At 44.2% G+C, this 22,535-nt stretch overlaps 1 protein-coding gene across 10 annotated transcripts in view; it reads left to right on the top strand.

The window, feature by feature from the left end:
• The window catches only part of LOC147892227 (uncharacterized), a 49,678-nt gene extending 29,146 nt beyond the window's left edge, over positions 1-20,532 (top strand). For 5 of the 10 annotated variants that reach the window (XM_087388386.1, XM_087388383.1, XM_087388382.1 and 2 more), the window contains 5 exons: positions 5,340-5,413; positions 5,525-5,583; positions 5,773-5,952; positions 6,133-6,189; positions 19,860-20,530. In XM_087388386.1, the coding sequence (XP_087244512.1) occupies positions 5,340-5,413; positions 5,525-5,583; positions 5,773-5,952; positions 6,133-6,189; positions 19,860-19,958 (469 nt within the window). In that variant the 3' untranslated portion in view covers positions 19,959-20,530. Of the gene's footprint in view, positions 1-5,339; positions 5,414-5,524; positions 5,630-5,772; positions 5,953-6,132; positions 6,190-19,859 lie in introns of those variants that run through there. The other 5 variants (XM_087388391.1, XM_087388390.1, XM_087388389.1 and 2 more) reach the window with 5 other exon arrangements.
• Positions 20,533-22,535: the final 2,003 nt, after the last annotated feature.

Below are 22,535 nucleotides of genomic sequence, written 5' to 3'. Positions count from 1 at the left end.
ATCTCCAAGGTCAGATGGTCATTCTGCACTAGACCAAAGGAGGAGAGTGGTCTAGGAGTGCTTACAAGCTGGCAGTAGCTTAGATAATTAAAGCAGTCCTAAACCAGGGTCTAGCACACCTTCTTCTCAGGAATTTCAAACATGTTAGACCTCTTAGAGTTGCCAAGTGGAAAAATTATCCAAGGCTTGCAGCTCTGTGTAATCCAGAACCCTGTACTACAAAAGGAAGCTCTTGTGGAAGTCTTTATGGAACTCCTTTGAGGCCATTAAAAGTCAATTAGTTTTTACTGGTAAAGGATCTTTCATGAACGTAGATTCTATTTGGTTCTCTGTAATTTTCAAAGGCACAAAGAGTTGGATAAGACTAGATCCCTTTTCAGTAAAGGTTTACAATGCTGGGGTCAGCTGTGACACAAAGAGAACATGAGGTGGAAGTTTTGGTTGGAGATCAGAAGGGAGTTTAGACTTTCAAACCCAGATGCTAACATATGGTAATATTTAATGGAAAGGAGGATCTACTTTGCTTATCATAAAGCATTTAGTTGGATAGGTACTTCACAACTTCTACCCATACCAACACCCAGGAATGACATTGAGGAGATCTGCAGGACTTTGAATGCCAGGTTGAAAGTAAGTGACAACAGGCACAGGTGGAAGAATAGATTCTCAAGGATTTGGAGTAAGGCTACACTAGAAGCAATGGCTACATTGATCTGGTGAATTCTTCACAATGCTGTTTGGACTAACACTAGAGGGGAGGCCATTGGAACAGGGATGGAAAATGCAGAAGATGACCGGGACTTAGGGAGGACATTTACAATCTTTTTGTTACTTGTCCAAGTGCCTGGAATATGTGGAAAATAGTACATATGCAAGTTGGGAACCTCTAAATTGGAAGGCTATACTCCTAGGGGATGTATGCAAAGGAAAACTGGAACAATAGATCTCATGCCTTATGGTTCATTTGGATTTCCAGGAATAACTTTCACGCTCATTTAAATGCTGAAGATCTCTTTTGTGCTTGGTTGAACAGGAAGAAAGACGTCTCAAAAGGGAGATAATGATTTTCAATGACATGCAGCAGCAGCTCTTGACCATGAGAAGGCCTAGTGGCCCTGATTGTCTCCAAGCCAAGGCTGAAGTGGTTTGAATGTATCTGCTCTTTCTCTTACGGTGACAGAGATTCCAGTCTCAGTACCTTTACTGCTCCAGCTCTTTTCCTGCCTCGGAGTTCCAGATCTGATTTTTCACAGCGACAGCTCTTCTACTCCATAAGTTACTCTTCTATTGCTCTAGTGCTTGTGTCTACGTTGCCAACCATCATGTTCAGGGGTGTTTTTTGTATCCCAGAGTATTCTGTACCTCTTGTACGCCTATTTTTGAGGAGTTAGGTGGGACATTGTGCAAAGATCTTTTGATATTATAATACAATATACTTTTTCTGCCCAAAAAGGAAAAGAAAAAGAAATCAATGCTCTACTATGCGGGGACCGGCTAGCTCTACTTTGTAAGCCCTCCTTCATGAGGACAAGGCATTTAGTAGCATGGATGCTTGGTAGGTCCCAATTCAGACACTCAATGGAGCAACTGTGGCCTGATGTTCACAAGCACAAGCGTTAGTTGTCGATACGATGCAAGAGGTTCCCTATAAGGAGGTGGGAGTGGTTTAGTTAGCCACTGACCTAAGGCGAGCCACCGCAGGAGCTCCAGTGGGCCTTCCACAGGGGATATATAATGATATACTGCCCTTGTATTCGCCCAGCATACAACATTTGTCCTTTATTGTTTCTAGTGCGCCATCGAAGGTTCTTCACCAAATACATAGTTGGGAAGCACCTTCCATCTATTCTATCGATTGCAGTAATATAGTTTTATTCTCCACACTACAGCTCTCTCTCTCTTCTAGAAAGATTCTGTTGTCTGTGTATATGCAGAAGTTTCATTTTCTTACATGGTATCAAAAGGGTTATTGGAGTCTTTATCCTTTTCTTTCTTTGAGCCTTTAGAGAAAGGTGCATCGTCTCTCCGCCTAGCCCTTTGACACATCTCCTCAAGGAAGCACACCATTGAACTCCTCAATGTGAATGAAGGCGTGTAGGCCTGTGCATTCAAGGCCGTGATGAGACTATTGTACTTGGGGGGATGAATATGGATGCATCTTCGTGCAAGGTCTTCATTGGTGTCTGTAATACGGATTGCACACATATGATCTCGGTTCGTCACCCTTGTGAGGAATTGCTCTATTGCTTCAGGTTTGGACAATTTTTTCGAGGCAAGGTGATTCTCCAGACTTTGGATTCTCGTTTGATTTGTGGTCTCGTATTGGTTCTTGAGGATCGTCTATACCTGTGCAACTGTAGGGACATGTTGAATTAGAGTCATAATAGAATAGAGTTATTTGCATTCCTTGTCCTCCATGTTGAGATCTTAGTACTGAATCGTGGTTCATCGACAATGGAGCTTCTTGACACATGACCAGTCACAAAGATTGGTACACCTCCCTACAACTTGTTGGGAATGACATCCTAGTTACAATCGAAAACGATGCAAAGTGCCTAGCCAAAGGCACATGCATCATTTCTTTCATTGCATGGTTTATTCATTGTCACAACACGTATTATTGGAGTGATGCAATCCATAGAGCGGCACCAATAAGAGCAAATAAACCATGCCTGGCTAGTAGTACCTTTATGCCGTGGCCAACTGTACTTTTGATTGGGGGATGTAAGGTTGTTCTTCTTAACATTATGCCCCCAACAATAGAGGGGTTCATGTCCTTTTCTGGAAGAAACTTCTCTCTTGGGCCCCAATTGTAGACTCATGGATTATTGGAGGTGACTTCAACATAATGGAGTTGCTCTTATATAGACAAAAAGGGAGGAAGAGAAGGTGCCATTCACTCACTTGAGAGAGCAACTTGGGATGTTTTCCTTTCCTAGTTCAGTGTGGCAGAGATGTTTGGACAGATGATGCCTTTCACACTTTGCCTCATTCGCTCGTGTTCTCGTGGGCAAAAGGGAGACTGCAGATGCCCACCCATGTGCGGATGATGTTGATGATTGGGCATTAGACAGAGTGACTCGGTATGCATTTTACGAGGGGTTTCCACCTCGGATTACTTTCTGGTGATTATGATGATTCATGAGCCTCATTTGAGATGCCACTCTGCCAGTATCAGGATTTCAGATGCTTGTATGCAGAGGAGGGCCTTATAGAGGATTTGTTATAGATTTGGGTGCCTCATATATACGGTGGAGTGTCATATCCGTCACATGTGGTAGCAGCCCTCTTTGGTATTAGTGATTTTTATCACACAGAAGACATGAGATTCTCAGATGGGAGATTGGTTCCCAACAACAGCTAGTATCCCTGCAGAAGGAAGAGCAAGAATGGCCTATAGATGCCTGGATTCACGGGCGCCTTGCTACAGCAAGGGCTCATTAGTAGGTTTTGTTAGAAAGAGAGTAAAGTATACCTTTCATGCATGGGAATAATTTTGGATTCAGATGGCAGTAAACACTTCTTCTCTACTCTTGGTCTAGACATGGTAGAGAGAGAGGCTTTGGATTAGGCTATGGAGAGTGGCCGAAGGCTAGCCATTCTACTCTTGGATTTCAAGAAAGCTTATGACAGAGGAGATTGGGATTTCTTGGAGGGTATACTTCTACATTTTGGATTTTCAAATGCTTCAATCAGAGGGATTTCTTCTTTGTATCAGCTCATAGCCAAGTGCATTAGAGGGGATTTTGGGGAAGAGATTTCAGATTTTTAGATCAGTCCGACAGGGATGCCCTCTTCCTCTTGTCCTGTATTTGTTTATGGCATAAGCAATGAGCATGGTCTCAGGCTGACAGTATGGGCTGAGACTTCCTTTGAGACCAGGATGAAGAGATCTAGACAGTGAGTTTATGGATGATACTGCTTTTTTTTTGGAGCATTATGGGCTGAGGCTTCCTTTGAGACCAGGATGAGGAGATCTAGATAGTGAGTTTATGGATGATACTGCTTTTTTTTTGGAGCCACTCCACAGACTCTTACTTCTTTTAGGACAACCTTGGATTTATTTAATTTTGTAGCAGTAGAGACACATATCAATTGGAATAAATCGGATGGCTTCTAGATTAGTAACGAGGACACTCTAGATCAGGGGGTTGTTGGGGGGGCATGCAAGGATCTTCCAAGGCACCCGCTACCAGGACTGCTGTTTTCATTAGGGAGTGGAGTGGCTCCTTGTTCTTAACAAAGTCCTCTATAGGGTTGAGGTGGTACTTTCAGCCTCAACTTTGGTTTTTTTCTAGCTCTATTACAGTTGCTTGATTTGGCCCGATTTGGGTGTTTATTTTTCCATGCCTTGCATGATGTAATCTGCTTTTGATCTTTGCTCAAGGAGTTTCTTTCATACTTAATAGAAGTCTTTTCTTAAAAACAAAAGATTGGGGGGCTGATTCCAGTTTTACTTGGATTTAGAGGAGTGTCTTTGTCAGATACGTGGGCTGCTAAGTCTGTGTGGGTCTCTCACCTTCGCAGAAATTTTGCTCATGTATTAAAGAGTATTACGAGAGAACTGTTTTTTTGGAGTTTAACCAAACTTGACCTTGCTTCCAGAGTGGTGGTTGTTAACCAAAGGGATTGCATCACGCAGCCCAAAAGGTCTATAAGGAACTTTCTATGGACTTTGGAGTGGGCAAGAGTCAGGGTGGCTTGGGAGACCTTGGTCCTCCCCATGCGGGAAGGGGCCCTCAGTATCAATACTTCAGACTTGTAGTGTAGGGTCTTGCTATGCAAGGTGGTGGTCGGGGGGCTTTTGCCAGGACGAGAACCGTGGAAAGACTTTTTCATATGGTCATGTTCTCCTTCTATGGGCAGGGACCTGATGGATTGTTAACACTAGATGGATTTTAACTTCAGCTCATCTCAGGCTTTCTTCCTTCCCCCCTTGTGGATTCTATCTTGAAATTTTGGGGCACCTTCAAGAGTGCTCTTCAGAGAGTTTTCCCTTCCTCTCTGAAAGAGATTGCTAGGCAGCCTGACATGTGGAATAACAATATACTAGATTTAGATGCTCGTTTGGGAGAGACTAAAATGAAATTGTTTAGACTTCACAGGCAGTTGTAGCTTGAATGAAGAGATTTGGACTACTTTTTGATTAGCCTTCTCCTTTAGTGCTAGCCTTGGTCATGGCTGAGTTTGCCCTTCACCTCCGGAGTGCCGACAGAAACTTAGTACGAAGACTTTGTATAAATGGATGCTCAAGTATATGTTCTGTGATAGACTCATTCTTATGCCATCTGTTGTTTAAGATATAATTTTAAGCTTGTCGTTTGCTCTGCTGACCTTAGCTTTGAGGAGGCGATTGACCTTGCAGCTGAGGGCGACTCTACAGAGATTGACATGCTCGTAGGGGACATTTATGGTAAGTTGATTGACCTTAACACATCTTTCTTTGAGCTTTATATGCCTTTGATAGTATCTTTCTATTTCTGTAAGGGATTGAAACAGCACTAACAGGAGTTTGTATGCATAGGAGGGGACTACCTCGAAATGGGGCTTGCTGCAACAACGGTTGCAAGCTCTTTTGGAAAGGTTATTTTTTCCCTCATTTATATGAACAATGCTGCTTTCTTTTCAGGTTATATTCTTACTAATCAAAGGATCACTGTTGAAGGGTGGATGCTCTTTGTTTCATGTGCTTGTGTGGCCTACCTTTGCTTAGTGTGCTGTTTTAGGAAGTATCTAGCACTGTTTTTTCCTTATTCTTGTTGATTATCTAAGGTGATGGAGCAGCTCGTTCAGCCAGCCAGAAGGGCTGCAGCCTTGAAGACTCCACAGCACCTAGCAAAAGCTACTTTGCTTATGATCACCAATAATATTGGATCTCTGGCCAAGTTGCATGCACAAGCAACAGGTGTCGAACATGTTTTGTTCACCGGCAGTTTTATGCATGGCAACAAGGTAACCTACTATCATGGTCTCTCTCTCTCTCTCTCTCTCTCTCTCTCTCTCTCTCTCTTCGTACGTAAGATTATGCTGCTTAAAGATGCTGTTTGAGTTTCTGATGTATATTATGGGAGCTGAGTGACCCCCAGCTTATCATTGGATTGACTTGTGGTCTTTTATATGGACATGCTTTAGTTGGCGATGCGTCTGTTGGCTGTAGCTATGGAATTCTGGTCTAAAGGACAAATAAAGGTGTGTTTCCTTCTTGTACCACACTCATTGAAATCAGTGTTCAATTAAATTTAATCACTAACCATTCTAACTGTATTATTTGATGAATAGGAGAACAACTGATCCTTTTTCAGGATGAGCTTTGAGTTGAGGCCATTGTTTGTGCTAAGTTGGGTCTGTAATATAAACTAATAGAGCATCTCATGTGATTGATTTCGAACACTCACCCACAGAATCCCGTCTGTCCACAGGCACACATGCACATGCATGGGCACCCACTCTCTCACTTGATCAAACGAGAGAGAGAGAGAGAGAGAGAGAGAGAGAGAGAGAGAGAGAGAGAGAGAGATTTATTAATTTCTACAGAAGGCCAAATGAAATATGAGACCAAAGAGATTGAAATCAAGATGAGAGGACACCCCCCGTGGGGGAAACTAGAGGCTTCACCTACACAACTTCAAGAATCTATTGATGAACTGAAACTAGGAACAACAGGAAAGAAATCTAATGTGTCAGGAGTAGGTCACTATATGTCCTGTCATATGTTGGTCATGAGTAGTCTCAGCTCTTCATGGCCCCTGATTAGGGTCCATTGAGAGGATCTCTGGTAACATGTCTGAGATTTACTGTTGACATCCTCGTCTTCTCTATAAGGTGTACTTGACGGTTATATGAGGCAGCCTAACGTCGAGATTCCACAATGACGGTCCCTTGAATGAGGCGAGTACTTGTGTGGCCAGTCTTCTGTTGGTTTGGTGTGCCTGAAGTTTAGGGTCTCGTTCTTCACGTCTCCCAACTACTTCTCTTGTGAAGTAGTCTTTGATCTCTTGCTATGTGGGGCTGTGTCTCTGGCACATCTGTGGTCATGGAAGTAAATGATTCTGTTCATATTTATGCATCCATGGTTGAAAATACAGTGATGCCTCCTTCAAATCTCATAGTATGTGGTGCATCGCATGAGGACATGCTCCTCACTCTCCACCTCATGTGTGACACCTAGAGCCTCAAATCTTATGGTGTCGTGTGGCTGCAATCATGTGTCCTACCTTGATCTGGAATTAGTGGGTTCTCTTTTGATTGAGTATTGATATTGCAGCCATGTCCCATTCCATACTTGGTGTTCCCTTCTGTGAGGCCTTGAAAGTTTCTTGAATTGTCTCATCTACAGTCCACTAATTTAAATTTTGAAGGCAATTGAGTCTTTGTCCTTTAGCTCTTTGAGCTCTTTCTTGAAGATCGTATCCATCTTTTGCCAATCGTGAACCCTTGAGATACAGATTGATCGATATCAACTGATGAAAAGAAATCACCCTGAATGACTAAAAATGGCTCTGGATCCGCAGACATTCACTCTACATTATGGATCCATTGTTGCTAGTTTGGCTGCCTTTATGCAGCCAAATAAACTTGTATTAACCCTGAATGATTAAAAATGGCTCTGGATCCGCAGACATTCACTCTACATTATGGATCCATTGTTGCTAGTTTGGCTGCCTTTATGCAGCCAAATAAATTTGTACTAACTAGAGGATTTTGTGGCCTCCTCTGGCCTTACATAGCTAATTTGGCAACTTCTGGGCTAGTCCAATATGCTCACGGTATTGTACTTGTGTGATGTACTTATTTGCTTGCCTATTGTATGGTAGGCGCTATGGGATGCTTCCCTGTCCGAATGGCCACTTGTGTGTCTATCTTATGTTCTCTTATGGCATTTGTTGCTCTTCTTTGTAGACATTTGTTAAGCCTAGGTCAATTCAACCTCAATTGGTAACTTGTTTTGTGGTTTTTTATCAGCATCCTTAATCCGTCTCAAAATGAGGTTGCCTATAGTAGAATGATTTCTGGATCCTCAATACATTCTTGAGGGAGGATGACTTCGGCATCTATGTAACAGCAAAAAAAAAAAGGCACACACACCTTGCCACTTCTTGTCATCCTGTAATATGGAAATATGCTTGCGGCTTATGCAAAAGAAAAGGAGGTACCTTGGTGTTTGAGGTCAGTGTTGATATAAACAGAAATACACAGTTTTGTTGGGTTCGGTGGACTTTTGTCAAAGGCTTCCAAAGCTGCCTTTTGGGGGTCTGTCATCGTGGCTTAGGCTGATCCTTGCTATTGGAAAACCCCTTTCCTTCGTCCTCTTCAATCCCCTTTTCTTGATTTCGTTTTCCATCAAAGGCCTTCTCTTACCAGAAATTCATACACTTATAAATCTCTCTGTCTCTTTGTGGTATGAGAGAGGTGATTGGTGGCCAAGCAGAGGAAGAAGTGGGTCGTCGTCGCCAGTTTCTTCTTCCATGCTACTTTAGTCATCTGTTGCCACTCTGCTACCCTTGAAGGAGGCAGATTTGACCACATTGATGTGCAGGCATATTTTGCCATGTCACCCTAATGAAAGCACAAACAGTGGGCTGTTGTCAGTTTCTTCGTCATGCTACTGTGGCCAGGCCCTTGAAGGAAGCGGATTTTGCCCAGTGATGTCTAGGTGTCTTGTCATTGTTACCATGGACGGAGTGGATTTGCCCACTGCCTCTTTGTAATGAAGGGGAAAACCGGGCCAAGTAAAAGGCCCTTTAGATGGAAAATGTGGTGGGACTATATATAAGTCCCCATCCACCCGCTACTATGTACCTTTTGATGTGACATCTAATCCTATCTACTGTTCCACCTCCTTCCTGCTACATGCTCCCTACTCTCTCTCTCTCTCTATCTCTTTCCGACACATGCAGCCCAGGCACGACTCACACGGGGACGGGGTGCTCTGGCCCGATTGGAGAGGCAGTGTTTCTAGGCACACTTCTAGGATCCACCAACGAAGTGTTGGCTTTTTGATACGCTAGTGCGACCGACTGCCATGTATGCAGCACCTTTCTGGGGATGTGATCTACCGATAGCAATGTGGAAGACATTTGAGCAGCTACAGGTGACCATGGGATCTAGGATGATTCGGAGCAAGCCCTCAGTCCGGCATGAGATAATACAGGTAGAGTTCTCCATGACACCACTACAGATTGATGCCATCTTTCAGACAGTGACTTTCATCCATAGAGTCTGGAACTTACCCATTGGAGACTACTGAGACTGGCTCTGGAGTCATCCAAACGACTAGCCGAGGGTGGGACAGACACATGGTATGCACGTATATCCACATGGTTTGCCAGACACGGGATTCAAATGGACAGGCTACCCCCCTTTCAGTATAGTTTGGATTAAGACACCTTTAGACACTCTTGTGTTTTTTTTTTTTTTTTGGTGGGTGGGGAGTAACAACACACATTGAGTTTGACTTAGCCATGCTATCATTGATGGTGTCTTATGATCTAGCAGTGGCAGTGACCTCATAGATTCAGATTAGGATGAATCTTCAGAGATTTGAGTCTTGAGAGTCGAAAGCTTCCTTTCAATTATATGTATCGAGATGCAGGTTTCATTCATGTCACATGTGACAAGATTCAATTGTCAGTTTAAACCTTTAAGTACTCAAAACTTGCAAGCTCTTCAGCCGTGAGTCTTAACTTTAACTTTTAAGACTTGAGTGACAAGTCTTGACTCTTAACTACATTGTACAAGTGCATTGTTTCTTCTTGCATTATTTAAGTGTAGCTTATTGTACTTCTAGAATCTAGCAGCTAGCTATGCTAGCAAGTTGTACATTTGTATACTTATACATATATTAATTAAATATTTATTATTATAACCACAATGGCGTGTCTGACGTGTTTTATCTTTAATACACTTTAGACACTCGTGTCTGAAGCGTGTCTAATGTGTCGTGTCTTAACGTGTCTTACAACCATGGGCCAGAGAGCTTAGGAAGGAGCATGCCCTCTACGCATTGAATGTGTCAGTATCTTAGGGGGGTAGCATTCCCCATGTTGAGGATTGTGATATGTAGCAGTTGCTATCGGAGTTTGTTGATGTATTTGCTGATATGCCATCCCAATTGCCTCCCAAGAGGGATGTGGATCATGCCATTGTTCTAGAGCCTGGTAGTAAGCCCATAAACAAAGCCCCATACTGTCTCTCTAAGGTTGACTGGGAGGAAGTGGTAGTATAGGTGCGGGAATTGCTTGAGAATAACTTCATCTCTCATAGCACTTCTCCTTTTGCCTCTTTGATGCTTCTGGTGAAGAAGAAGGATGGATCGTACCGCATGTGAAAGGGATCTAAATAAGGCCACTATCAAGAACATGTTTCTAATCCCCAGGATAGATGACGTGTTGGATGAACTCAAGGGTGCTTAGTTTTTCACAGAGAGATTTGAGGTCTGGTAACCATCAAATCAGGGTGAAAGAAGGAGATGAGCACAAGACGGCTTGCCGCACAGGACGGGGCTTGTATGAATTCAAGATGATGCCTTTTGGATTGACTAATGCACCGGCCACCTTCTAGGCACTGATGAACAAGATATTACCACTTCTTTTTAGATGCGTGTTGGTTTTCTTTGTTAATATCCTCATTTACAGCAAGGATAGACGAGCACATTAAGCATGTGTTGGAAATTTTGAGGATGCATCAGCTTTATGCAAAAGCTAGCAAATGCACTTTTATGGCAAAGGAGGTTGATCACTTGGGGCATATTGTGAGTAGACGTGGCATTCGGGTGGATCCTACAAAGGTGAAATGCATCAAAGATTGGCCACAGCCACAAAATCCCACCCAGTTGAGAGGGTTTTTAAGTCTTGCTTCCTTCTACAGGTGTTTTATTTGCAAATTTGCCAAGAGGGCAGCTCCTCTTACTGACCTCTTGAAGAAGGATGCTTTTCGGTGGTCAAAGGAAGCACAATGTAGCTTTGAAGACCTGAAACTAACTCATGCACCTGTCTTGGTATGCCTTGATTTTTCACTCCTTTCATTGTGGAAGCAGATGCCAGTGGCAAAGGATTGGGGGCTGTTATGAGGCAGGAACACGGGATAATAGCCTTTGAAAGCAGGAAGTTTGATGCCAAAGAACTCAATTACCATGTTTATGATCAGGAGATGCTGGCTGTCTTACATGCTTTCAAGAATTGGCACCACTATCTGTATGGAAGTAAAATTAAGGTGAACGCAGATCATAGGACACTCAGATTCTTTCTCACCCAGCTAAATTTGTCATATAAGCAAAAGTGGTGGTTGGCTACGGTCCCCAATCCTATGATTTTGACATTGAGTACAAAAGGGGAAGGAAAATGTGGTTGCAGATGCCTTGTCTAGGATGTGGGCTTGCAATTTGTCCGCTATCTCTACCATAGTTGCATCCGTATGCGTAGGGACGTTTTTTCCGTATGCGTTCCGTACGGCTTTCCATATGAGTTTTTTTTTTTTTTGGTTTGCTTGTTTTTTTTTTGTTTTTGTGTGTGTGTGGGGGTTTTTTTTTGGGTGTGGTTTGGTTTTTTTGTTGTGTGTGTGTGGGGGGGGCCGGGGGGGGGGGGTTGTCTTGTTTGGGAGGGGGGATCGATTTTGTACCTGTCCAAAACCTTGGAAAACACATTTTTAGCACTATTCTAATCCGTACGTTGCTAATCCGTACTCCGTACACTATTGGCCAACTTGGCTGTGGTTGGCCTCAAGGATGGTCTCAAGGAGGAGAAGGATGAGGAGGAGGATGGCACTGATGTAGATGATGATGAGGATGAGGATGAGCAAGAGAATGAGGATGAGGATGAGGATGAAGATGCAGGCTGCAGCTTGAGGCTTGAGCCTCATCGGTTGTGAATCGTGATGCATTTCAATTTTCAGCTTTATTTCCGGGCTGTGGCAGCCTTTTCTTCTATGATGTTTTGCCTTTGATGTTTTGGTGTAGTACCTACTTCCAAGTTTCTACTACCTACTACCTTTGATCATGATGGTGTAGTATTGATCTATCATTGACACTATGTATCAGAATCCAGATTCCAAATGACTCTAGTCTCTGGAGAAAGTTTGTAGCTCTATGTCAATGTAATGTGTACAATGTATATCTTTCTAAATGTTTTTGTGTGAAATTAGGGTCATGTATGTTTCAACCTCAGGGGCTGAACCATACTCCAATCATACTTCCATACTCGTATGACGTATGCGTATGGTAACGTATGGAAAAAACTATGATCTCTACCATATATCAGGAGTGGAGTCATGGCATTCAGGAAGAGTATATGCAAAATTCTAAGGCAGCTTCCATATTTTCAGATTTGCAGAAACTTTCTAGTCAGGGTCATCCGGATTTCAAATTGCATAATGGGCTGTTGTGGTGCCAAGATTGGATTTATAGACTCAAAATACCGCCAACTGGTTTTGCAAGAAATGCACTCCTCTCCCATGGCTGGAGATGTGGGTATCACTAAAACATATGAAAGAATCAAGCAGAGCTTTACCTGGGAAGGCATGTGGAGAGATGTTAAATACATGGCTGATTGCTTGCCTTGCCAAGAGAATAAAGTGGACAACAAACTACCCGCAGGTCTTTTGCAGACATTACCCATTCCAGAGGGCAAATGAATGCACATAGCAATGGATTTCATCACAGGATTGCCTTCCATAGAGAGGGGATGGGACAACATCTTTGTTGTGGTGGATAGAATGACAAAGCCACTAAGACCCGGTATTCAGTATCACAAGTTGCTTGGCAATTCATTGAGCATGTCTTTAAGAATCATGGTTTCCCTTAGGAAATTGTTAGTGACAGAGATGCAAAATTTATGGGTCACTTTTGGCAAGAGATATTTACAGCAGTGGGTACTTTACTCACACCTAGCACTACTTACCATCCTGAGACTGATGGATAGTCGGAAAGGGTGAAGAAATGGTTGGAGGAATATTTGAGGCACTTTTGTCATGATACTCAGAAGTCTTGGGATAAATGGTTGGCACTTGCTGAATTTTGCTACAACAGTACCAAGCATCTCTCCATTGGCATGGGCCCATTTGAGGGAACCACATGTTGGACAGCATGTTGATGTTCTTCTTGAGTTCCCACCTATGGATGAAGAGGGCCATATCCTCTGTCCTGGAGCGCATCGTGGGTTTCAAAGACCATGTACTCAGAAACAAGGCCTACGTAGAGTATCCTATCAATTGGCGGGGACTCCTTGCTGAGGATGAAAGTTCATGGCAGCCAGAAAGCATTGTCCAGGACCACCCCTATCTCCTACCGGATTGATTAGTAGTTGCTGTTTGCTGCACTTTTGGACAGCCATGCTGTGAAATTTTGAGGGCAAAATTATTCTATGGGAAGGGATGGCTGTAATGAAGGGGAATACTATGTACCTTTTGATGTGACATCTAATCCTATCTACTCTTCCACCTCCTTGCTACCTGCTTTCTACTCTCTGTCTTCCCTACACACACACTCTCTCTTTCTCTCTTCTACCTCATTCTCTCACTCTTGCCCCTTCTCGTCCCCTTTTTCCCCTCTCTCTCTCTCCCCTCTGCTTCTCTATCCCCTTTCTCCAAATCTGTCCCTGTCCCTTTTCTAAACATTTACCTGCTGGTGCATACATGGAGTAGTGTGAATAGTGGATAGTGGTTGACATTGACCCGTCACATGCTTGATGGGTTGGAGTTGATAGTACTATCTTGGCAGGATCCTACTGGTGGCTGGCAGGCAGGCAGGCAGGTTTTTGAGCAGAGCAGACTGGTTGAATTTGACAATTGAACAACAAGCATGACCATGGCAAAGACAGTTGAAAGGTGAAGATGATTGCAGGCTACTGATACATTGCTTCTCATACTTGATGTGATAAGCCTATCCGCCTCCCCCCCTCCTGGCGTGTGCCCACGGTGGATCCTGTGGGGAGAGGACGGGATCAGCAGATAGCGGCTCCAGATGAGAGAAAAAGAAAGAAAGAAAGATGTATTGACGTCTGCGGGAGGCCTCACAGGCCTATGAGACAAATGCAAAACCAAAAGGTAACTCATACACGCTACTAACAGAAGAGTGTCAAGTGCTCAGAGCTAACGAAGTGCTAAGCTAGTGAACAAAATAGTAGAGTAGCAAAATATCAGAAGAGTGTCAGGTGCTCAGAGCTAACGCTCCTAGTACATGCCCAGGTTCCATATATCCAGGTAACCTAGTCACTCTTTGATGAGATGTGAGAAGCTCTCGTATCTGTGTCTGTCAAGCTGTCTTTCGATGCGGTGGAGGGCGTGATATCCTCGATCTCTGTATCCGAAGGGCTACATCAAGGGTGACTCCTCGTCTCTGGCGGTCACCTCGATCGTGCGTGTCCCTCTCCGTGTCGCATGTGGAGCGCATGTCTCTCGTCTGGCAGCATTGTGGCGGAGACTCCCACTGCTAACTCCATGATGCTCTTATCTCATCAAGCTCCTCTCCCTCAGCCTCACCGGCAACTAACTCAGAAATCTGTAACAAGTGTCTGTGCTCTGTTGATCTCGGTGATCTATGGCCTCAATTCCTACTGCTCTCTGGTATGTTGCATCATTATATCTCTATGTCGTCGCATCTCAATCAGATAGAGCCCAACACAGACCTAATCGAGAAAATGGATCAGCCGTGTAAGTGGACGAAAGCCATGCCCCTCCTGGAAGAGGCAGTGATATCATCCTCGGATCTCATCATCCTCGGATCTCATAATAGACTAGGCAGACTCATAGAAAGTTCTCCTCTGTCTCAATCTCCTATATCTGGCATAGTGTGTAAGTCCTCTGCTCTCTGGGTATGCGTGCAACACTCCCTGCTTCAATCCTCAGCTGATGTGACGAGATTCACAACTTACCGATGGTGCTGCTCAATGCATGTGAGATTCTCCTGTCCTCGAGGTAATGAGGTCTGATGACAAGACCACGCTTCGAGACCCTCGGGAAGTGGTCATGGTAGAATTGGATTTTGGTGGGGAATTCCTCTCCCCCCCAAGCCCTAGATGTATGGATCTAGAGGAGATCCAACCGTATGATACGGTTGATCTCATCTCGTGGGATCATCTCAGGTGGTGCGTCCAAGACGTATTGAAAGGAGGGAAGTCTGTCCATCTGAATAGCGTGACTACCAAACCATGTGGATACCCGTGCATACCATGCTGTATCAACACCGCTCTCTGCTAGTCGCCTAAAGGACTCCAATGCTAACCTCGGTAATGTCCACTGGGGTAAGGCCTAGACTTTGTGGAGGAACGTCGTTGTCTGAAAGATGGCATCGACCTGGAGAGGGTCCATGGCGAACTTTGCTTGTATGATCTGATGGCGGATTGAGGGCTTACTCCAAATTATTCTAGATCTTATAATCACCTGTAGCCTCTCAAATCTCCTGCTGAAATATCACTCCCCCAGAAAGGTGCTACATACATGCAGTCGGTCTCACCAGCGTGTCAAAAAGCCAACCCTTTGTTGGAGGGTCCTGGAAGTGTGCTTGGAAGCATCGCCTCTAGTCAGGCCAAAGCACCCCGTCCTCGTATAAGTCGTGTTGTCCCTGCATGGGTCATCGTGAACCTGGTCTAGTGAACACTACTCCCAAATATGTGTAAGGCTGCACTATCTCCACTCGCTCGTCACAGTATGTGAAGCTATGGCGACGGGACACTACTTGCAAGGTATTGAAGATCATAACCCTGGTTTTCCCAAGGTTAAGTGTCAAGTCTCTCTCTCTCTCTCTCTGTGCAGAACATCTCCAGAGCCTCTAGATGTTTCTGTAGTCCCTCAGTTGAGGATGATATGAGGACTATGTCATCTGCGTACAACAATATCTACACCATTAGGTCAGCTAGAACTGAACCCTCTCCACCTAGGCGATCGACAAAAGAAGTGATCTCGTCGATACAGAGCCCAAAAAGAGTCGGTGAGAGAGGGCAGCCTTGTTTCACTCTGATTGTGCTCTCAACCAAGTCTGATAGGCCTCTTGGGGCACATACCTTCCCTCTGATGGTCTCATATAGACTCATGAACCCCCAAATGGGAGCTACAACTCCTGTAACCTCCTGATTAGGCGAGAACGTGGGACAATATCAACTGCCTTATGAAAGTCTACGAAGGAAGTGTAGACTTTCTGATGCCCCGACTTCGCCTCCTCAATAATAGCCCTCAAGGTGAAAATGTGGTCCAGGTTGGAGTGCCGTCTCCGAAAACCTACCTACCCAAGAGCCCGTTGCCCGTGACCCTCTGTGTGGCTACTGATCTCCCTCTCTAGTACTGACCCATATATCTTAGCCAGAGTGTGGTCAATCATAAGAGTGCAGTAGTTCCCCAATGTCCATGGGATTACCTGCCTTGTGTATCGGCACTATGGTGGTGGTGCTCCAGAGAGGTGGGAAGCCATGGCATACGGCATGGTTGAACAACGGTGCTAGAATCGGGGTCAAGATCTCCCGTCCATGTGCAAAATGCTCAGTGTGTAGTCCCTCATGATCTGGTGATCTCCCGTTATGAAGCCGGAGAAGGGCAGCCTGTACATTTTGCATAGTAAACAGGTGACATGTAGTGTGTTTGGGCATAGAGGACATATCAGGTGGTGCTTGTTGACCCGGGACATCATAGAGAGAGCATGCATTTCCCATCCCGTAGTAGGATCTCCTCCGTGAAAGGATCTGATCACCGCATCCATCCTGTGTATGAGGAAAGCTCGCTTCTTATGCCGTGTCACTCGGCGTGAGATCCCTTGCGCCTCTGGTGAAGTCAAATGTCACAGTGCTCACTCACGTGTAAGGTGGGCTCTCATCTCTCTGCACTCATCGTCGAACAAGGGGATTTGGGGCATCTTTCAATCTGGGACACATGAAGATCATGTCGTGGGAAAGGATCTAGTGGCAACATCCTGTATCACTGAGACAAGGGTATCTGATGCATGTGTGAGGTCCATCCCCTCTCTAGTAATACTAGAAGCTTAGAAACCAGGTGGCTCATGTACATCGGGTAAAGAGCACGGTCAAAATGGATCTGAACACGAGTGGGTGGTGGGGGGGCCCTCATGGCTAGCATGGCGACCGATATACAGAAGGCAGGGTATGAGTGGTCGGCCTCGAGTGGAGGAGGCACAAAAAAATCACATATCCGTAGGGCAAAGACTAGTGGACCGAGCAGGTAGTCCACTGTACTTCTCCCCCGCCATGTGGGAAACAAGTGAGCCCACCAAATGATGGCCATCTCTAGAGACCGCTATATATGATCAAGTCATGAATAGCCCCCAACTCAAGTAAATGCCTCCCATATGCTATCACTGGTGCATTTGCATCTGCCGATTGCCTCACGATCCCCAGCTCTGCTGCATCCATCTCCGGTACTATGAGGGAATCCCCATCGAAATCTAACAAGCCAACTTGTATGTTCCCAGTACGTGCATTGAAGTCACCAAGGAGGAGAGTGTCCCCTTTCTAGAAATTTTTGTGATGTCATCATGAATAGTCTCATATGGGCTGTGCTCATTAGTGGTGACTTCTCGTGCATAAGATGATGTGTCTGGGGGAAAGTAACACACAACAATGAAGATCGGGCGTGCCTTATGCCATGTCACTCGGTGTGAGATCCACTGCGCCTCTGGTGAAGTCAAATGTCACAGTGCTCGCTCACGTGTAAGGTGGGCTCTCATCTCTCTGCACTCATCGTGGAACAAGGGGTTTTGGGGCATCTTCCAATTTGGGACACGTGAAGATCGTGTCGTGGGAAAGGATCTGGTGGCAACATCCTGTATCACTGAGACAAGGGTATCTGATGCATGTGCGAGGTCCATCCCCTCTCCAGTAATACTGGAAGCTCAGAAGCCAGGTGGCTCATGTACACCGGGTAAAGAGCACGGTCAAAATGGATCTGAACACGAGTGGGTGGCAAGGGGGCCCTCATGGTTGGCATGGCGACCAATATACAGAAGGCAAAGCGTATGAGTGGTCGGCCCCGAGTGGAGGAGGCACAAAAAATCACGTATCCGTGGGGCAAAGGCTAGTGGACCGAGCAGGTAGTCCACTGTACTTCTCCCCGCCATGTGGGAAGAAGTGAGCCCACCAGATGATGGCCATCTCTGGAGACCGCTATATATGATCAAGTCATGAATAACCCCCAACTCGAGTAAATGCCTCCCATATGCTGTCACAGGTGCATTTGCATCTGCTGATTGACTCATGATCCCCAGCTCTGCTGCATCCATCTCCGGTACTAGGAGGGAATCCTCATCGAAATCTAACAAGCCAACCTGTTTGTTCCCAGTATGTGCATTGAAGTCACCAAGGAGGAGAGTGTCCCCTTTCTAGAAATTTTTGTGATGTCATCATGAATAGTCTCATATGGGCTGTGCCCGTCAGTGGTGACTTCTCGTACATAAGATGATGTGTCTGGGGGAAAGTAACACACAACAATGAAGATCGGGCATGTCTTATGTCGTGTCACTCGGCGTGAGATCCACTGCACCTCTGGTGAAGTCAAATGTCACAGTGCTCGCTCATGTTAAGGTGGGCTCTCATCTCTCTGCACTCATCGTCGAACAAGGGGTTTTGGGGCATCTTCCAATTTGGGACACGTGAAGATCGTGTCGTGGGAAAGGATCTGGTGGCAACATCCTGTATCACTAAGACAAGGGTATATGATGCATGTGTGAGGTCCATCCCCTCTGCAGTAATACTGGAAGCTCAGAAGTCAAGTGGCTCATGTACACTGGGTAAAGAGCACGGTCAAAACGCGAGTGGGTGGCGGGGGGGCCCTCATGGCTGGCATGGCGACTGATATACAGAAGGCAAGGTCTGAGTGGTTGGCCCCGAGTGGAGGAGGCGGCATAAAAAAATCACGTATCCGTGGGGCAAAGGCTAGTGGACCGAGCAGGTAGTCCATTGTACTTCTCCCCCGCCATGTGGGAAGAAGTGAGCCCACTAGATGATGGCCATCTCTAGAGACCACTATATATGATCAAGTCATGAATAGCCCCCAACTTGAGTAAATGCCTCCCATATGCTGTCACAGGTGCATTTGCATCTGCCAATGGCCTCACGATCCCCAGCTTTGCTGCATCCAGCTCCGGTACTAGGAGGGAATCCTCATCGAAATCTGACAAGCCAACCTGTTTGTTCCTAGTACGTGCATTGAAGTCACCAAGGAGGAGTGTCCCCTTTCTAGAAATCTTTGTGATGTCATCATGAATAGTCTCATATGGGCTGTGCTCGTCAGTGGTGACTTCTCGTGCATAAGATGATGTGTCTGGGGGAAAGTAACACACAACAATGAAGATCGGGCGTGTCTTATGCCGTGTCACTCGGCGTGAGATCCACTGCGCCTCTGGTGGAGTCAAATGTCACAGTGCTCGCTCACGTGTAAGGTGGGCTCTCATCTCTCTGCTGCATCCATCTCTGGTACTATGAGGGAATCCTCATCGAAATCTAACAGGCCAACCTGTCTGTTCCCAGTACGTGCATTGAAGTCACCAAGGAGGAGAGTGTCCCCTTTCTAGAAATTTTTGTGATGTCATCATGAATAGTCTCATATGGGCTGTGCCCGTTAGTGGTGACTTCTCGTGCATAAGATGATGTGTCTCTGGATCATCGATATGTGTGGTCTGAGAGAGAGAGAGAGAGAGAGAGAGAGAGAGAGAATTGTTCTTCAGCTCGTATTATACCATCATGGCTATAGAGTGTTTTCCTTTTTGTCTGGTTGCTGCTGTGATTTTACTCAAAATGAAATGGCTATTCATCATCTCCTTTAATGCGAAGGAAATCTGATTTAACAATGCTCCTGTACATGGACCACAGTCTATATCGACCAACTTTAAAGTTAAATGATAAATAAAGAACGTGTGTACTTGGCAGGCTATTTTTCTCCGACATGAAGGACATGCAGGAGCCATGGGAGCATTACTCAGCACATTGAATCCTACAAATTCAACAGATGCCTTGCTATTAACTTAGCTACTGGGTTTGGATGTGTTGTGTAAGTTGGTTGGAGGATTTCTCACTTTGCAATGTTCAGCAAAAGGAATGGTTTAGAAGCCCTTTCCTATTTGAATGCAGGCATTTCTGATGCATTTTCTTTAGTTTATAGTGCATTAAGAAATTGGGTTCCAAATGTTTTATCATATCTTTTAAGTTGCTGTATTGTGAAGGTGGTATGATACTGAAAGTGCAACAAGGAAGATGAATAAAAAGTCCCCACTTTCCGGAAATTGTGACATACGAGACGGACACATGGGTTTCTATTGAAGAGTCAATGGAATTTGGTCCCCCATTTAACTAGTTTATATATAGAAAGGAATAGACTAACTTCTATGTTGTGCTTTGAGTATTTTGGTAGAGTATATGCTTTCATGAATTGCTTTCATGATGGAATGGACCATCTCTATCACAACAGTGTTTGTAATCTAAGCAAACTCCACGAACGACAAGACATGCTCCATGCACTAGATGATCTCATGAAGAAAATGAAATGTAGAAGACCCCTAATTAAATATTCAAAAGAAAAGATGAGCTACTCATCTTCGGGGAATGGCCACATTGAAACACCAAGGTGAGTTATGAAAGCATCTATCTTTCATCTATTTTACCTAGGATCCCAAGTTGGATTATAGATGAGACTTAAAGAAGACTTCAAAACAAAAATTGAGCTACTTGTCTTTGGAAACGTCCACTTTGGAACACCAAGGTGATGTATAAGAGTAGTAGAATGATTGGATGATGGAGTATCATGTATATTTGTTAGTTTGTTTTCCTTGTTTTTTCAGGTTTGTTTTCTCGTGTAGTTATGTATAGATTTTTAATTTCCTATGTACATTATTTGGCCATGTTGCCAACTTTGGATTTGTTAAAAATAGGGATTGACGAGGAGTTTATGGGTCTATACAAACAGGATGGCCAAAACAGAGCTATAAACTATAAACATCTTTTGCTATTATGTAGGTACAGGTTTGTGAAAATTAGATGTTTATTGAAACTTTACATAAATGCTAATCTGATTGTGTGTGTGTGTGAGAGAGAGAGAGAGAGAAAGAAAGAAAGAAAGAAAGTTAATTAAACTTTTCGGAAGACTGATGGGTCCATGAGATTGTGAAAACCCTGGTACAAACGAGTTGTGAGGGTGGAGCTACTAAACGAGCATCCACACCAATGCAAAATGCAAAAAATGCAAAATAGTAGTACTAAGTATTAAGTGCAACAGTCATGTGTGTGGTGTGTGTGTGTGTGTGTGTGTGTGTGTGTGTGTGTGTGTGAGAGAGAGAGAGAGAGAGAGAGAGAGAGAGAGAGAGAGACTTCTAATTGTTAGTGGGTGACATTTAGATACAAATATCACAAAGTATACCAACGACTTTGTTTATAATAAGAGATGGGTAAATAAAACATGTCTTCATTTTAGAGATCTCTTATGAACTACATAAACTACAAGGCCTTTACATTCTAGTGATGTAATTAATGTAATCACCAAGAAAATTGGAGCAAAAGAGTTATAAAAGATGATTGTTATGTCAAAATCTCTAAGGATGCAACATAGTTCACCAAAGCACATTATAGGAATCACAAGGTTATCCAACTTGGCAAGAATCACTTAATTCTCTAGGATCCCATGTGATTGGATGTGGATAAGAAGCCATCATTCTATTGACAGTATCCCACTTTGAAGGGACACAACCACAGCTTCATGTCCATTTGTTGCATCACAAGCCTTTATGCATAGTTGTTGCATACCATCATATCCAAGGGTTGCATTGAAGGGATTAAATACCCACAAGGAGCAAAGGATATGCAATCAAAGTCACTTGGTCATAGTCGAAGTTGGCCATAGTTTGTATTTGGATGCCTACAATTAGAGAACATCATAATTGAACAAGAAGCTATCATTCTATTGACAATAGTGGTTGCTCCCACTTTGAAGGGACACAACCATAGCTTCATGTCCATTTGTTGCATCATAAGCCTTTATGCATAGCTGTGGCATACCATCATATCCAAGGGTTGCATGGATGTTAACCATGTGGCAACAAGGGCCAGAAGTGCAGTCTAGGACAACATCAATGAGAGCATTGTGTGTGGAGTAGCAGCAAAGCTCCGTTTGTAATATCTTGAGTCTGAAAGATGGTATGATGAATCTTAAAGGACGAGGATAGCTAAAATCCTCTCTGGAAAATATTTAATCATACTTGCAAAATCAAGATCTAGAGAGAGAACTAAATGTAGAGAGAGAAAGATTAAAAGCCTAGACTTTTTGAGGTCCCCTCACTTTATATAGAGACCCAAAAGGTCCCCCTACTTTGTAAAGAGACTCAAAAGGTCTCCCCACTTTGTGTAGAGACCCAAAAGGTCCCTCCCAAAGCTGGAGGGACTCTTGTCCAAAAGAGGTCCCACCATGGAGATACCTACGGATTGTATAGAGACCAACATGTATAAATATTTCTCAATGGAATGAAGCTCCCACTTTTTGGGATTCATTGTTCAAGCGCACTATTGTGTTCATGTGATTAATATTCATTGCGTCCATGCTCTCTTATACTATTGTGT

This window comes from Dipteris shenzhenensis, chromosome 17 (assembly GCF_047967505.1).
Source record: "Dipteris shenzhenensis isolate YYH24624 ecotype China chromosome 17, Dip_SZ_1.0, whole genome shotgun sequence".
Classification (NCBI taxonomy): Eukaryota; Viridiplantae; Streptophyta; class Polypodiopsida; order Gleicheniales; family Dipteridaceae; genus Dipteris; species Dipteris shenzhenensis.
This window is presented reverse-complemented; position numbering and strand designations above follow the sequence as displayed.